Source organism: Eleutherodactylus coqui, chromosome 3 (assembly GCF_035609145.1).
Source record: "Eleutherodactylus coqui strain aEleCoq1 chromosome 3, aEleCoq1.hap1, whole genome shotgun sequence".
NCBI classification, from domain to species: Eukaryota; Metazoa; Chordata; class Amphibia; order Anura; family Eleutherodactylidae; genus Eleutherodactylus; species Eleutherodactylus coqui.
Window position 1 is genome coordinate 24953619 of NC_089839.1, and position 18541 is coordinate 24972159.

At 45.0% G+C, this 18541-nt stretch overlaps 1 protein-coding gene across 7 annotated transcripts in view; it reads left to right on the top strand.

Moving 5' to 3' along the window:
• The first annotated feature begins 2472 nt into the window (after positions 1-2472).
• The window catches only part of LOC136620525 (class I histocompatibility antigen, F10 alpha chain-like), a 114169-nt gene continuing 98100 nt past the window's right edge, over positions 2473-18541 (top strand). For 2 of the 7 annotated variants that reach the window (XM_066595367.1, XM_066595368.1), the window contains exons 1-2: positions 2477-2644; positions 16484-16741. In XM_066595367.1, the coding sequence (XP_066451464.1) occupies positions 2587-2644; positions 16484-16741 (316 nt within the window). In that variant the 5' untranslated portion in view covers positions 2477-2586. Of the gene's footprint in view, positions 2645-16483; positions 16742-18541 lie in introns of all 7 variants that reach the window. The other 5 variants (XM_066595366.1, XM_066595365.1, XM_066595364.1 and 2 more) reach the window with 3 other exon arrangements.

Here is an 18541-nt window from a genome sequence, read left to right on the forward strand (position 1 = left end):
TCGGATCCACATATATTCTGGCCGCGAGGAGTAGTGGCGCTCGCTCAGCTCAGCTCGGATCCACATATATTCTGGCAGCGAGGAGTAGTGGCGCTCGCTCAGCTCAGCTCGGATCCACATATATTCTGGCAGCGAGGAGTAGTGGCGCTCGCTCAGCTCAGCTCGGATCCATATATATTCTGACAGCGAGGAGTAGTGGCGCTCGCTCTGCTCAGCTCGGATCCACATATATTCTGGCCGCGAGGAGTAGTGGCGCTCGCTCAGCTCAGCTCGGATCCACATATATTCTGGCAGCGAGGAGTAGTGGCGCTCGCTCAGCTCAGCTCGGATCCATATATATTCTGACAGCGAGGAGTAGTGGCGCTCGCTCTGCTCAGCTCGGATCCACATATATTCTGGCCGCGAGGAGTAGTGGCGCTCGCTCAGCTCAGCTCGGATCCACATATATTCTGGCAGCGAGGAGTAGTGGCGCTCGCTCAGCTCAGCTCGGATCCACATATATTCTGGCAGCGAGGAGTAGTGGCGCTCGCTCAGCTCAGCTTGGATCCACATATATTCTAGCAGTTGGTTCCCATCAGCTAAACCCTCACTTCTGTCAGCATCACCAGGGCCGTATTTACACCGCCGATAGCGAGCTGTGTTCGGGATTCTTGTACGCGACTCGCATCACACGGCACACGGACACCCCGTCTCTGTGCTGCGCCATATGCGGTAGACGGCACAGTCACACCTATTATTATCATATGAGACTCACAAGACAAGAGGGGGGGATGGGATTGTTCAGTCTGCAAGAGAAACATCAACCCTGTAAGGAGCCACATTGTACATAATGGGGGCTGTTAATGAGCGTCTCGCAGCGCGTAAAACGTGCGCAATGTAATCAGCCGTGTAAATACACCCTCAGGCCGGGCTCACTGCGATGGGGCGGATACCACATGTAGATATCTGCAGCAGAAGACCTGCGATCCATCGCGAAAAGTAATGGTGAACGGTCGCAGCAAAGCACGGATGTGTGCGGTTTTCCAACGTGATTGTACGCATACGAACAGCGCATCTTCAACGCAAAAAAAAACAACAAACCCAGACATGAAAATGACACCAGAAAGTAGTAGCACATCCGTCAGGTGAGATTCCCTCCGTTTCTATGCATTCTCATACCGAGTTCCAAGCGTTTACGCCATGAATACGTAATATTTATTGTGTACTGGCTGCGGGGCGCATGTATCCAGTGACTTCAATGGAGGCCGTCTGCGAGGAATCAGTGTAGCAATAGAGCGTGCTGCGATTTTTCTTCTGCTCACAGATTACGCAATTTGGACCCGCGAGTGTGAAGGAAAATTTGAAAAAACATGCTTTTCAATGGCTGCATTTTACCGTGCGGACGGCGATTGCAGTAACCGCAAATCAAATCCTGCCGTGTGAGGCCGGCCTGGGGGTCCGTCTATACGGGTCGGGTCTGCTGGGGGTCCGTCTATACGGGTCGGGTCTGCTGGGGGTTTTGTGCAAACATCTCACCAAAGGCGTTTGTGATGTTTCCCCGCTGCTGCAGATTTCTGGGATTTTCTGTATATCCCGCCCTGTATGGACGCTCCCTGAGGAGGGCGCCATTCTGCAGTTCTTACACGCTCTGCTATAATGCCCGTCTCTATAGCAGCAGTTAGCTGCAGTACTTGGGTACTGCGGTGCGGTGACATCTCCTCCTACGGCCGCTGCTCTCTGTACAGGACATTACATGGATGTCAGCGGTGATTATACAGTAAATGGCGTCTCCAGCGATGAATATATCTCCGTGGTGACGGCGGTGTCCGTCCGGCTCTGGTCACACCGCTGTCAGGCTTCTGTCCTCACAGATACGTCACATCCATCATCATTCCCCTTTATCATCGGTCAGATATCGCTTGTTGTCGCCGGATGGAACCGCATAGCTCGCCGCGCCATTCTGTCCTCCACAGAGCAATGAGAAGCTGATGAGGAGAGTGACACAATGGTGGACAGAGGCGTTATTATTACACATCACCATGGTGATCACAGCGGACCCCACAGACCCAGCAGACCTCCCTGCCCGGCTTACTCCTCATTATCAGCTCCTCACACCTCACAGACCCAGCAGACCTCCCTGCCCGGCTTACTCCTCATTATCAGCTCCTCACACCCCACAGACCCAGCAGACCTCCCTGCCCGGCTTACTCCTCATTATCAGCTCCTCACACCCCACAGACCCAGGAGACCTCCCTGCCCGGCTTACTCCTCATTATCAGCTCCTCACACCTCACAGACCCAGCAGACCTCCCTGCCCGGCTTACTCCTCATTATCAGCTCCTCACACTTCTCTACAAATCTCCATTATTTCTGGAAAATCCCAACATCTTACTTTCACTTTCTCCGCCGTCTAACCTCTCCGGCCTCACTCTGCCCGGCAACTAATGACCAGCCGCAGATTTATTTTACTATTGGTGGAGAGGATACCTTCCGTCCAATCAGAGCTGAGCTCCGCCTCCAGTCTGCGGAGTCACTGACTGACGGCTCCAGTTGTTTGTAGGAGAAGTTCTTTATGTTCTCGTCACTCGGGGTCTCCAATGTATCAGGATGAGGAAGATGTTCCCCCTCATTGTGCTTCTCCTTCACTTATCTGCAGTGTATTCTGGTGAGTATGGAGGGGGTCAGTTATTATATCACTTATCTGCAGTGTATTCTGGTGAGTATGGAGGAGGATCAGTTATTATATCACTTATCTACAGTGTATTCTGGTGAGTATGGAGGGGGATCAGTTATTATATCACTTATCTGCGGTGTATTCTGGGTAGTATGGAGGGGGGTCAGTTATTGTATCCCTTATCTGCCGTGTATTCTGGTGAGTATGGAGGGGGGTCAGTTATTATATCCCTTATCTGCCGTGTATTCTGGGTAGTATGGAGGAGGATCAGTTGTTATATCACTTATCTGTAGTGTATTCTGGTGAGTATGGAGGAGGATCAGTTATTATATCACTTATCTGCAGTGTATTCTGGTGAGTATGGAGGAGGATCAGTTGTTATATCACTTATCTGTAGTGTATTCTGGTGAGTATGGAGGGGATCAGTTATTATATCACTTATCTGCAGTGTATTCTGGTGAGTATGGAGGAGGATCAGTTATTATATCACTTATCTACAGTGTATTCTGGTGAGTATGGAGGGGGATCAGTTATTATATCACTTATCTGCGGTGTATTCTGGATAGTATGGAGGGGGATCAGTTATTATATCCCTTATCTGCCGTGTGTTCTGGGTAGTATGGAGGAGGATCAGTTGTTATATCACTTATCTGCAGTGTATTCTGGTGAGTATGGAGGAGGATCAGTTATTATATCACTTATCTACAGTGTATTCTGGTGAGTATGGAGGGGATCAGTTATTATATCACTTATCTGCGGTGTATTCTGGGTAGTATGGAGGGGTATCAGTTATTGTATCCCTTATCTGCCGTATATTCTGGGTAGTATGGAGGAGGATCAGTTGTTATATCACTTATCTGTAGTGTATTCTGGTGAGTACGGAGGAGGATCAGTTATTATATCACTTATCTGCGGTGTATTCTGGGTAGTATGGAGGGGGGTCAGTTATTATATCCCTTATCTGCCGTGTATTCTGGGTAGTATGGAGGAGGATCAGTTGTTCTATCACTTATCTGCAGTGTATTCTGGTGAGTATGGAGGAGGATCAGTTATTATATCACTTATCTACAGTGTATTCTGGTGAGTATGCAGGGGGGTCAGTTATTATATCACTTATCTGCAGTGTATTCTGGTGAGTATGGAGGAGGATCAGTTATTATATCACTTATCTGCGGTGTATTCTGGTGAGTATGGAGGGGATCAGTTATTATATCACTTATCTGCAGTGTATTCTGGTGAGTATGGAGGAGGATCAGTTATTATATCACTTATCTACAATGTATTCTGGTGAGTATGGAGAGGGATCAGTTATTATATCACTTATCTGCGGTGTATTCTGGGTAGTATGGAGGGGCGTCAGTTATTATATCCCTTATCTGCAGTGTATTCTGGGTAGTATGGAGGAGGATCAGTTGTTATATCACTTATCTGCAGTGTATTCTGGTGAGTATGAAGGGGGATCAGTTGTTATATTACTTATCTGCAGTGTATTTTGGTGAGTATGGAGGGGGGGCAGTTATTATTTCACTTATCTGTGGTGTATTCTGGGTAGTATGGAGGGTATCAGTTATTATATCACTTATCTGCAGTGTATTCTGGGTAGTATGGAGGGGATCAGTTATTATATCACTTATCTGCAGTGTATTCTGGTGAGTATGGAGGGGATCAGTTATTATATCACTTATCTGCTGTGTATTCTGGGTAGTATGTAGGCGGGTCAGTTATTATATCACTTATCTGCGGTGTATTCTGAGGAGTATGGAGGGGGATTAGTTATATTACTTATCTGCAGTGTATTCTGGGGAGTATGGAGGAGATCAGTTGTTATATCACTTATCTGCAGTGTATTCTGGGGAGTATGGAGGGTATCAGTTATTATATCACTTATCTGCAGTGCATTCTGGGGAGTATGAAGGAGATCAGTTATCATATCACTTATCTGCAGTGTATTTTGGGTAGAATGGAGGGGGATCAGTTATTATATCACTTATCTGCAGTGTATTCTGGGTAGTATGGAGGGGAACAGTTATTATAGCACTTATCTGCGGTGTATTCTGGTGAGTATGGAGGAGGATCAGTTATTATATCACTTATCTGCAGTGTATTCTGGGTAGTATGAAGGTGGGTCAGTTATATCACTTATCTGTGGTATATTTTGGGGAGTATGGAGGGGGATCAGTTATTCTATCACTTATCTGCAGTGTATTTTGGTGAGTATGGAGGGGGATCAGTTATTATATCACTTATCTGCGGTGTATTCTGGGTAGTATGGAGGGGGGTCAGTTATTATATCCCTTATCTGCCGTGTATTCTGGGTAGTATGGAGGAGGATCAGTTGTTATATCACTTAACTGCAGTGTATTCTGGTGAGTATGAAGGGGGATCAGTTGTTATATTACTTATCTGCAGTGTATTCTGGTGAGTATGGAGGGGGGGGGCAGTTATTATTTCACTTATCTGTGGTGTATTCTGTGTAGTATGGAGGGGATCAGTTATTATATCACTTATCTGCAGTGTATTCTGGTGAGTATGGAGGGGATCAGTTATTATATCACTTATCTGCGGTGTATTCTGAGGAGTATGGAGGGGGATTAGTTATATCACTTATCTGCAGTGCATTCTGGGGAGTATGGAGGAGATCAGTTATTATATCACTTATCTGTGGTGCATTCTGAGGAGTATGGGGGGGGATTAGTTATATCACTTATCTGCAGTGCATTCTGGGGAGTATGGAGGAGATCAGTTATTATATCACTTATCTGTGGTGCATTCTGAGGAGTATGGAGGGGGATTAGTTATATCACTTATCTGCAGTGTATTCTGGGGAGTATGGAAGAGATCAGTTATTATATCACTTATCTGCAGTGCATTCTGGGGAGTATGAAGGAGATCAGTTATCATATCACTTATCTGCGGTATATTTTGGGGAATATGGAGGCGGATCAGTTATTATATCACTTATCTGCAGTGTATTCTGGGTAGTATGAAGGTGGGTCAGTTATTATATCACTTATCTACAGTGTATTCTGGTGAGTATGCAGGGGGGTCAGTTATTATATCACTTATCTGCAGTGTATTCTGGTGAGTATGGAGGAGGATCAGTTATTATATCACTTATCTGCGGTGTATTCTGGTGAGTATGGAGGGGATCAGTTATTATATCACTTATCTGCAGTGTATTCTGGTGAGTATGGAGGAGGATCAGTTATTATATCACTTATCTACAGTGTATTCTGGTGAGTATGGAGAGGGATCAGTTATTATATCACTTATCTGCGGTGTATTCTGGGTAGTATGGAGGGGCGTCAGTTATTATATCCCTTATCTGCAGTGTATTCTGGGTAGTATGGAGGAGGATCAGTTGTTATATCACTTATCTGCAGTGTATTCTGGTGAGTATGAAGGGGGATCAGTTGTTATATTACTTATCTGCAGTGTATTTTGGTGAGTATGGAGGGGGGGCAGTTATTATTTCACTTATCTGTGGTGTATTCTGGGTAGTATGGAGGGTATCAGTTATTATATCACTTATCTGCAGTGTATTCTGGGTAGTATGGAGGGGATCAGTTATTATATCACTTATCTGCAGTGTATTCTGGTGAGTATGGAGGGGATCAGTTATTATATCACTTATCTGCTGTGTATTCTGGGTAGTATGTAGGAGGGTCAGTTATTATATCACTTATCTGCGGTGTATTCTGAGGAGTATGAAGGGGGATTAGTTATATTACTTATCTGCAGTGTATTCTGGGGAGTATGGAGGAGATCAGTTATTATAGCACTTATCTGTGGTGTATTCTAAGGAGTATGGAGGGGGATTAGTTATATCACTTATCTGCAGTGTATTCTGGGGAGTATGGAGGGTATCAGTTATTATATCACTTATCTGCAGTGCATTCTGGGGAGTATGAAGGAGATCAGTTATCATATCACTTATCTGCAGTGTATTTTGGGTAGAATGGAGGGGGATCAGTTATTATATCACTTATCTGCAGTGTATTCTGGGTAGTATGGAGGGGAACAGTTATTATAGCACTTATCTGCGGTGTATTCTGGTGAGTATGGAGGAGGATCAGTTATTATATCACTTATCTGCAGTGTATTCTGGGTAGTATGAAGGTGGGTCAGTTATATCACTTATCTGTGGTATATTTTGGGGAGTATGGAGGGGGATCAGTTATTCTATCACTTATCTGCAGTGTATTTTGGTGAGTATGGAGGGGGATCAGTTATTATATCACTTATCTGCGGTGTATTCTGGGTAGTATGGAGGGGGGTCAGTTATTATATCCCTTATCTGCCGTGTATTCTGGGTAGTATGGAGGAGGATCAGTTGTTATATCACTTAACTGCAGTGTATTCTGGTGAGTATGAAGGGGGATCAGTTGTTATATTACTTATCTGCAGTGTATTCTGGTGAGTATGGAGGGGGGGGGCAGTTATTATTTCACTTATCTGTGGTGTATTCTGTGTAGTATGGAGGGGATCAGTTATTATATCACTTATCTGCAGTGTATTCTGGTGAGTATGGAGGGGATCAGTTATTATATCACTTATCTGCTGTGTATTCTGGGTAGTATGTAGGAGGATCAATTGTTATATCACTTATCTGCGGTGTATTCTGAGGAGTATGGAGGGGGATTAGTTATATCACTTATCTGCAGTGCATTCTGGGGAGTATGGAGGAGATCAGTTATTATATCACTTATCTGTGGTGCATTCTGAGGAGTATGGAGGGGGATTAGTTATATCACTTATCTGCAGTGCATTCTGGGGAGTATGGAGGAGATCAGTTATTATATCACTTATCTGTGGTGCATTCTGAGGAGTATGGAGGGGGATTAGTTATATCACTTATCTGCAGTGTATTCTGGGGAGTATGGAAGAGATCAGTTATTATATCACTTATCTGCAGTGCATTCTGGGGAGTATGAAGGAGATCAGTTATCATATCACTTATCTGCGGTATATTTTGGGGAATATGGAGGCGGATCAGTTATTATATCACTTATCTGCAGTGTATTCTGGGTAGTATGAAGGTGGGTCAGTTATATCACTTATCTGCAGTGTATTCTGGTGAGTATGGAGGGGGATCAGTTATTATATCACTTATCTGCGGTGTATTCTGGTCAGTATGGAGGGGATCAGTTATTATATCCCTTATCTGTGGTGTATTCTGGGTAGTATGGAGGGGGTCAGTTATATCACTTATCTGCTATGTATTCTGGGTAGCATGGTGGAGGATCAGTTATTATATCACTTATCTGCAGTGTATTCTGGTCAGTATGAAGGGGATCAGTTATTATATCACTTATCTGCGGTGTATTCTGGGTAGTATAGAGGGAGATGAGTTATTATATCACTTATCTGCAGGGAATTCTTGGAAGTATGGCACGGGATCAGTTATTATATCACTTATCTGCAGTGTATTCTGGTCAGTATGGAGGGGTCAGTTATTATATCACTAATCTGCAGTGTATTCTGGCTAGTATGAAGGGGATCAGTTATTATATCACTTATCTGCGGTGTATTCTGGGTAGTATAGAGGGAGATGAGTTATTATATCACTTATCTGCAGGGAATTCTTGGAAGTATGGCACGGGATCAGTTATTATATCACTTATCTGCAGTGTATTCTGGTCAGTATGGAGGGGATCAGTTATTATATCACTTATCTGCAGTGTATTCTGGGGAGTATGGAGGGGATCAGTTATTATATCACTTATCTGCAGTGTATTCTTTCAGTATGGAGGGGGATTATATGTTATATTAGATGATTATTATTTCTCTGGTATGTTGCGTTGTCACTGCAGTTTAGGTTTCAGAACATTTTATTTGGGTTCAATAAGAAAGTTGGCAACACTCTACCGCATAGACCCCACGCAGGGGGATGTAGTGAATTCTTTATTGGAGTGCAGAGATTCCGTTATGAGGCTGGGGTCACACAGGGCGGATTCCCACCGGAAATTTCGCGGTTTGGCTGCAGCGAAAACCGCGAGATTTCCGCCAGGAGAACCGCCGCTTTTCCGTTGCGGCCGCGACAAAAATAAATAAAAAAACGAAAGTAAACAGACATGCTCGATCTTTGGAAACAGCGGCTGCGGCGGCCGCAGCCGCGGTTTCGACCGGATTTACCGCTGATGATTAGCCGTCCCGTGTGGACGAGGTTTCTGAGAAACCTCGTCCACATGGCTGGCTAATCCCGAGATTAGCGTCCGCGGGCGGATCTGCTGCGGCAAAACCGCGGCAAATCCGCCCTGTGTGACCCCAGGCTTAAACTAACAGAAAAAACAAACAAAGCAACATTTTAACTGTATACAGGGAATATTGACTATCTCTCCATTCATCACACAAGTAAGAAATATAACCCAACATCTCCATATATTATGGTGTTTTTAAACCTATAGGACACATGGGCGTGGTTCCGCTAGGGATACCATCCTTAATCTGCGGGTATGTTGTTGATTCCTCATCTTTCTATAGTCTTACAAAATAGTGTAAGTTGGGAACATTCATAAAGGTTATCCAAGGGCTCCAAATCTTTTCAAATTGCGAAATTTTGCCTTGGCGTATAGCTATGAGATTTTCATTCAAAAGAATTTTATTTATGTGTGATATAAAAGATTCAAATGGGAGGGTTGGTTTTCGCCATTGCTGCGCTATCGAAATACATGCTGCCATGGTAAGATATTGGAACAATTTAAAGGAAGCATTGCGTATACCTGCAGGTTTATTTTCCAGCATTTAGACATAGGGGTTGAGTCTAGGACTCTTCCCAGTCACAGAGGCTATGAGATGGGAGACCTTTCTCCAAAAAGCCTGCGCTATTGAACATGTCCACCATATGTGGTGATGTGAGCCTTTGTCGTCGCAGCCTCGGAAACATAAATTGGAGATCTCCGGATGGATAGCATTAAGCCTCTCGGGTACCAGATAAGTTCTATGTAACACCTTTATGTCAAGTCAAAGAGACTTGCCAGCTGTAACTGCTTAAAGTCTCACAGCAGTGGTGCAACGGTCTAATGATAAGGAGGAATGCAAATCTGACTCCCATGGAAACATAAAGGGAAGGTTGGAATCTTGTAATGTTCCATTTAGAATATTCTAGAAGTGGGATAGAGTTCTTGGATGTGTGGGGCAGAATTTACATATGGCTTCGATACGACTCATCTCTATCTTAACTGATGATGGTATAATAGAGGACCAGTAATGGAAAACCTGCATTCTTCTCCACCACTCTTCTGGTGGTGGTTTATATTGGTTATTGAAAGAGGATATTGATATCAATTTACCGTGTATGAGAAAGTCATATAGGGAAGTCAGTCTACTTGTTTGCCACCATATGAATTGTGCCACCTCCAAGCCAGGGGGAAAAGCTGAGTTGTAGAGTAGAGGGGTAAGTGGGGATGGCGTGGGTTGAGGATTCAATTTGAACCTGTCTCCATAACAGGATGGAGAAGAATGAGTATGGTGCTTTACTTCTCAGGTTTGAAGGAAGAGGGACTTTTGTCCAGAGTAGGGCAGGTCAGTTATGAGGAGAAAACTAGCTTTCCTCAATGGAGGTCCATAGCGGAGATTGGGATCCAGCATAAATGGGTGGGATTTGCGCCAGGCGGGCTGCTTTGTAATATTTCAGGATGCATGGAACAGAGAGACCTCAATATTTCTTATGTAAAAACATTATGGATTTGGAAATTCTGGGACGTTTGTGTGCCCAGATAAAGGCAAATATTTTTTTGAAAGGCTCGGAGATCTAAAGTAGGAACAGGAATAGGAAGAGTTCTAAAGTCATCTTTATACTATGAATACGTCCAATCCACGAGAGGTATGGACAATCCCATCTGGCTAGATCTAGACTTAATTGACGGTAAAGCGGCCCATAGTTCCACTTGTATAGGGTGTCTAGTGTGTTTGTGAGTTTGATTCCCAGGTAAGGAAGATAGTGGTGCCAAGTTTTGAACTGAAAATGAAGGTCAATCAGATTGTGGGTGTGTGAGGAGGGTTGTAGTAAAGAACTTCTGACTTTGAATGATTGATTTTAAGGCCAGAAATAAGACTAAATTTTTCTAGGGGTGCCAACAAATTGGGCAAGGAGGTTAATGGCTTGGTTAAGGTTAAAAGTAGGTCATCGGCGAATAGGCTAAGCGCTTATTGTTAGCATTACCCACCAGTAACCCGGTGATATTGGGATTTTCACAGATAGCAATGGCTAATGGCTCCATTGCCAACACAAATAGGGCTGGTGAGAGTGGACATCCTTGACAGGTACCTCTCAGAATTTGAATTGGAGATGGATGGGTTAAAGGGATTTTAAGTTATGCGGAGGGATTGGAGTAGAGGGCGGATATTACATTTAAGAAAGGGCCAACAAATCCTAGCTTACGAACAACTAGTTGGAGATAAGAGCATGAGAGAGAGTCGAAGGCCTTCTCTATATCTAATGCTAAAACTGACATTGGGGTTTTGGTAACATTGTCAGGGGCTTGCCTACCTGGGATAAAACCCACTTGATCTCGGTGTATTAATGAGGGTAGTAATCTATTAATCCTGTTGGCAATGATAGAGGTGAAAATCTTTAGATTAACATTGAGAAGGGAAATGGGCCTGTAGTTGGAGGGAAGAGTGTGGTCCTTTCCTGGTTTGGGAATGGCTGTGGTCAGGGCTTGTAGGAAATCCGGGTGGATGTGGCCTTTGCGGACAATGTGATAAAACAGAATGACTAGATGAATTTTTTATAATATTTAGATGTAAAACCGTCCGGGCCTGGGGCCTTGCCCTGCTTAAGGCGTTTGATTGCCCAGTCTACATCCTCCTCCGTTATATTAGAATTAAGGTCCAATAAGCCTGACTTTGTTAGACGGGGTAGCTTGAGTTGGTAATAAAAGTCGGTGTTATGGGTCTCCAAGGGGGCTTGCGAGTCTTTGTATAGTTTCTGGTAGTATTGGTGAAAAACACTATAGATCTTATCAGGATCGGAGGTAAAGTGGCCGCGCCTAATTTAAATTTTATGAATTCATTTAACAAAGTGTAGTTAGGCTGCAATTCATTTAATAAGAAGAGGGAGTCAGGAAACTAAAGGGTTAGGGCTAATGCCCGCGGACGGATTTCTGCCAGGACAGTTGAAAATGTGAAAAATGTATTTTTTTTTTCAAAATGTTCCCAATTTTGGCACTTTTAATAAATATACACAAATTCAATTTTTTTGTTTTACCACCTAAATGAAGTACAACGTGGCCAAAAAACAATGTCAGAATCACTGGGATATGCAAAACCTTTACGGAGTTATTCTATGTTAAGTGACACGTCAGATTTCCAAAATTTGGCTTCGTCACTAAGGGGTTAATAATGGGTGATTGATAGTTTGTTATATAAGTGCCACAAGTAGAGGTCCGTACTGCTCAGACCCCGGATGTAATAATCACAGCATTGGCTGCTGTGTGAGCGGACACTGGGGTCCAGCTGCTGCAGAACATCTTGTTGATGAAGCAGGCAGAGGCTTCTTGTAAATCATTACAGTTTGATATAAAACATTCAAAAGAGGTTCTGCAGCAGGTGCAGTGTGTACTAGACAGTAAATAACACCAGCTGCCTCAGAACCTCTTTGAAGAGCTATAAGGTGCTGTGGAGCGCACATTCTATCACATACAGAGCCCCCTTGTAGTTCTTCCCTGTGCGGAGCGGTGAGACACGAGAACATAAAATGTACAACACGGAAAAAACCACATCATATAACATCTGCTGCATCTCACATACATGACCGAGACCCTGTAACCAACACGCTGTACATACATATATGACCGAGACCCTGTAACCTACATGCTGTACACACATAATTGACCGAGACCCAGCCATCTACATGCTGTACATACATACATGATCGAGACCGTGTGCCCTACACGCTGTACATACATACATACATACATGACCGAGACCCTGCCACCTACACGCTGTACATACATGACCGAGACCCGGTAACCTACATGCTGTACATATATACATGACTGAGACCTTGTCACCTACACGCTGTACATACATGCATGACCGAGACCCGGTAACCTACACGCTGTGCACACATATATGACCGAGACCCTGTCACCTACACGCTGTACATACATGAGCGAGTTTGTCAACTTCACGCTGTACATACATGATCGAGACCCGGTAACCTACACGCTGTACATACATACATGACCGAGACCTTGTCACCTACACGCTGTACATACATACCTGACCGAGACCCTGTCAACTACATGCTGCACATACATACATGACCGAGACCCTGTAACCTACACGCTGACAATACATACATGACCGAGACCCTGTCACCTACATGCTGTACATACATACATGACCGAGACCCTGTCACATACACGCTCTACATACATATATACATGACCGAGAACCTGTCACCTACATGCTCTACATATATACATAACCGAGACACTGTCACCCACACGCTGTACATACAAGTGACACATGTCAGATTTCCAAAATTTGGCTTCGTCACTAAGGGGTTAATAATGGCTGATTGATAGTTTGTTATATAAATGCCACAAGTGGCGGTCCGTACCGCTCAGACGCCGGATGTCATAATCGCAGCATCAGCTGCTGTGTGAGCGGACACTGGGGTCCAGCTGCTGCAGAACATCTTGTTGATGAAGCAGGCAGAGGCTTCTTGTAAATCATTACAGTTTGATAAAAAACTTTCAAAAGAGGTTCTGCAGCAGGTGCAGTGTGTACTAGACAGTAAATAACACCAGCTGCCTCAGAACCTCTTTGAAGAGCTATAAGGTGCTGTGGAACGCACATTCTATCACATACAGAGCCCCCGTGTAGTTCTTCCTGGCAGCGCGGTGAGAGACGAGAACATAAAATGTACAACACGGAAAAAAAACACATCATGTAACATCTGCTGCATCTCACATACATGACTGAGACCCTGTAACCAACACGCTGTACACACATACATGACCGAGACCCTGTAACCTACACACTGTACATACATACATGACCGAGACCCTGTTACCTACACGCTGTACATACATACATGACCGAGACCCTGTCGCCTACACACTGTACATACATGGCAGAGACCCTGTCGCCTACACGCTGTACATACATACATGACCGAGACCCTGTAACCTACACGCTGTACATACGTACATGACCGAGACCCAGCCATCTACACGCTGTACATACATACATGACCGAGACCCTGTAACCTACACGCTGTGCATACATACATGACCGAGACCCTGTCACCTACACGCTGTACATACATACATGACCGAGACCCTGTAACCTACACGCTGTGCATACATACATGACCGAGACCCTGTCACCTACACGCTGTACATACATACATGACCGAGACCCTGTAACCTACACGCTGTGCATACATACATGACCGAGACCCTGTCACCTACACGCTGTACATACATACATGACCGAGACCCTGTAACCTACACGCTGTGCATACATACATGACCGAGACCCTGTCGCCTACACACTGTACATACATGGCAGAGACCCTGTCGCCTACACGCTGTACATACATACATGACCGAGACCCTGTAACCTACACGCTGTACATACGTACATGACCGAGACCCAGCCATCTACACGCTGTACATACATACATGACCGAGACCCTGTAACCTACACGCTGTGCATACATACATGACCGAGACCCAGCCATCTACACGCTGTACATACATACATGACCGAGACCCTGTAACCTACACGCTGTGCATACATACATGACCGAGACCCAGCCATCTACACGCTGTACATACATACATGACCGAGACCCTGTAACCTACACGCTGTGCATACATACATGACCGAGACCCTGTCACCTACACGCTGTACATACATACATGACCGAGACCCTGTAACCTACACGCTGTGCATACATACATGACCGAGACCCTGTCATCTACACACTGTACATACATGCATGACCGAGACCCTGTCACCTACACGCTGTACATACATGACAGAGACCCTGTCACCTACACGCTGTACATACTTACATGACCGAGACCTTGTCACCTACACGCTGTACATACATGACCGAGACCGTCACCTACACGCTGTACATACATACATGACAGAGACCTTGTCACCTACACGCTGTACATACATGACCGAGACCGTCACCTACACGCTGTACATACATACATGACCAAGACCCTGTCAACTTCATGCTGTACATACATACATGACCGAGACCCGTTAACCTACACGCTGTACATACATACATGACTGAGACCCTGTCAACTACACGCTGTACATACATACATGTCCGAGACTCTGTCACCTACACGCTGTACATACATACTGTACATGACTGAGACCCTGTCACCTACACGCTGCACGTACATACATGACCGAGACCCAGTCACCTACACGCTGTACATACATACATGACCCTGTTACCTACTCGCTGTACATACATACTTGACCGAGACCTTGTCACCCACACGCTGTATATACATGACCGAGACCGTCACCTACACGCTGTACATACATACATGACCGATACCCTGTCAACTACACGCTGTAAATACATACATGACCGAAACCCTGTAACCTACACGCTGTACATACATACATACATGACCGAGACCCAGTCACCTACACGCTGTACATACATACATGACCGAGACCAGGTAACCTACAAGCTGTACATACATACATGACCCTGTTACCTACTCGCTGTACATACATACTTGACTGAGACCATGTCACCCACACGCTGTATATATATGACTGAGACCGTCACCTACACGCTGTACATACATACATGACGATACCCTGTCAACTACACGCTGTACATACATACATGACCGATACCCTGTCAACTACACGCTGTACATACATACATGACCGAGACCCTGTAACCTACATGCTGTACATACATACATACATGACCGAGACCCTGTCAACTACATGCTGTACATACATACATGTCCGAGACTCTGTCACCTACACGCTGTACATACATACATGACCGAGACCCTGTCACCTACACGCTGTACATACATGACCGAGACCCAGTCACCCACACACTGTACATACATACATGACCGAGATCCTGTCACCTACACGCTGTACATACATGACCGAGACCCAGTCACCCACACACTGTACATACATACATGACCGAGACCTTGTCACCTACACGCTGTACATACATACATGACCGAGACCCGGTAACCTACACACTGTACATACATACATACATGACTGAGACCCTGTCAACTACACGCTGTACATACATACATGACGGAGACCCTGTCACCTACACACTGTACATACATGACCGAGACCAGGTAACCTACAAGCTGTACATACATACATGATCGAGACCCTGCAACCTACACACTGTATATACATATATGCTTGAGACCCTGTCACCTACATGCTGTACATACATACATGACACCCAGACCCTGTCCCCTATAGATATATGCATGATAACTCTTCCTGTGATTGTAGTATATGGCGGCTTCACATCAGTGTAAGTGCGGTGTATTTGCATTGTAAAAGACGTGCTTTCACTTGTGTTTTTGCACATATTACTGTACTTTTTGCGCTTGCTGCAGGTTCTGAGTGTGAATTTGCGCAGCTCTCATAGACTTCTGTGGGGCATTCAGTGAGCAAAAGTGCACAAAAATACAGCGTGGCACTTTTTTTTTTTCTCGCGCAAAACGAGTAATGAAAACGAAGCTATTGGAATCAGTGGGTTCTATCCTCTGTATTGTGTGTGAACACGCTGGTGTGACTCCGCCCCGTGTGTGATATGTAACACTCTGTATCTCTCAGACAGTCACTCTCTGCGCTACTATCACACGGGGGTCTCGGCTCCGGGGTCCGGGATACCTGAGTACTCCATAGTTGGATATGTGGATGATCAGGAGATTGTGAATTATAACTCCGTCAGCCGGAGGGCGTTACCGCGAGCGGAGTGGATGAAGGAGGAACCCGAATACTGGGAGAGAAATACACAGAGAGCTAAAGGCAATGAGGCTATATCCAGACGTGGTGTGAGGACACTGATGGAGCGCTTCAACCAGACCGGAGGTGAGAGACATATATACTGTATATACTAGTGTACACCCCAATGTATATACATTCATATACACACAGTATACTCTGTGCTCACTAATATATACAATACAACTACACTGTATAAACACTATACACACTACACCGTATATGCATTGATATATACACACTGTATACACATGGTATACTCTATTCTCATTGATATATACACAGTACACACAAAAATCCAGAATTACAGAAGGAGGAGGAGGGGGGGGGGGAGGAAATCACTCATGTGAATCATCATCATCATCTGTATAGCGCCAACTTATTCCGCTAGAATACATTCACAGTAAATAATGAGTCCTCTCACTGTACGAGTTCCATCCATATTGCAGTCGGATAAAACTCGTGTGATAACATCCCCCTGTGGGGTGCGACCTCCGAGCGCCTCTGTGACTCTGGTTTACAACAGTTTCCTGAGTGTGAATGGCGGTGAGCCGCTGCCGCCTGCTATAGTCACATGACATTCCCACCGGTAACCGTAACGCGGGGGTGCTAATGTGAGCCGAGGGAGGACAGAAACCTCTATGGAGCGAAAGGACATGTATTCCCCACCACTACAGAGGGATGGCGCTATGTGATGACGCTCCCCCTCCATCAGGACCTCCTGGGGTTTGTGTTCGGGCGGGAATTCAGCTGTTTTGGCGTTGTGGCTAAACAAGGACAGTTCCCAGCGGTGCTCTGCGAGAACCGCCTCATGTGTCCGTATCGCCACTAAAGGTGGGAGGTATGATGACATCACACGGGATGTCACCCTGCGGGGACATTTAATAGAATGTGGATTTAACAGAATGTAAATGTGTATTTGCGTTGGGATAATAAAACCCACAACACGTCCGTGGAAGCCTCTCCGCAGTGAGAATACCCCCCACACCGTTCTCTGCTTGTGTTGTGGATTTTGCGCTGTTTTTAGGCCCCGCCCACACCGGCTTTGTCAGGTAGATTTCTTGTATGCGGAAAACGCACAGAAAGTGTAAACAACGCATTTTATAGGATACATTCGCATTATTACATCGTATGTGTGATATACGGTAGAATACGCTATAAATGAGCAGCGTCCGTATTTACTGCAATCCTTATAAAATGTCAAGAAAGTTCTGGAACTCAATACAGAAAAACGGAAATCCCAGATAAACGCGCCGCGAGACGAGCGGAAACTAAACCCATTGGCTGCAACGTAAACAACAAATGGTATCAGTTATTATCCGCTGTATTTGCGGACAGAACGCGGCGCTTCAATCCCACAAACATAAGAAACGCACAGAAACGTTCGCGCGGCTTCACTACATTTAACCCCTTATAGCCTGCGGGTCAGTGAGACGCTACACAATCAGACACTTTTTGGACTAAACCGTGTGCGTATTACGTATGACCATATAAATATACTCACCACTTCCAGCCGCTCTCCTCTGCCCCATCACTTGGAGGTACCAATATGATGCGCCCCTCTAAGCGGACCTGATAGATCCAATACGTAAGAAATTTCAGGCAGCATCAGCAGGCGCAGGTTAACCCTCTGCCACGTGGAAGGGATTCTTTATGGCATACAATCCCTGCATGGCAGCACCGTGTCGCTGCTCTGAACAGACGGGTGTTTGTCCGGCTACTGAGTTACACAGCATGTATTATATATGCAGTTAAAGCCAATCACGCGATTGCCGATGCCAGGCCCATCTATGGAGGGCACACACACCGGGTATGGGTTTACTCATCAGTGTGGGCATTGGCTTTAAATATATATATATAATACATGTTGTGTAACTCAGTAGCCGG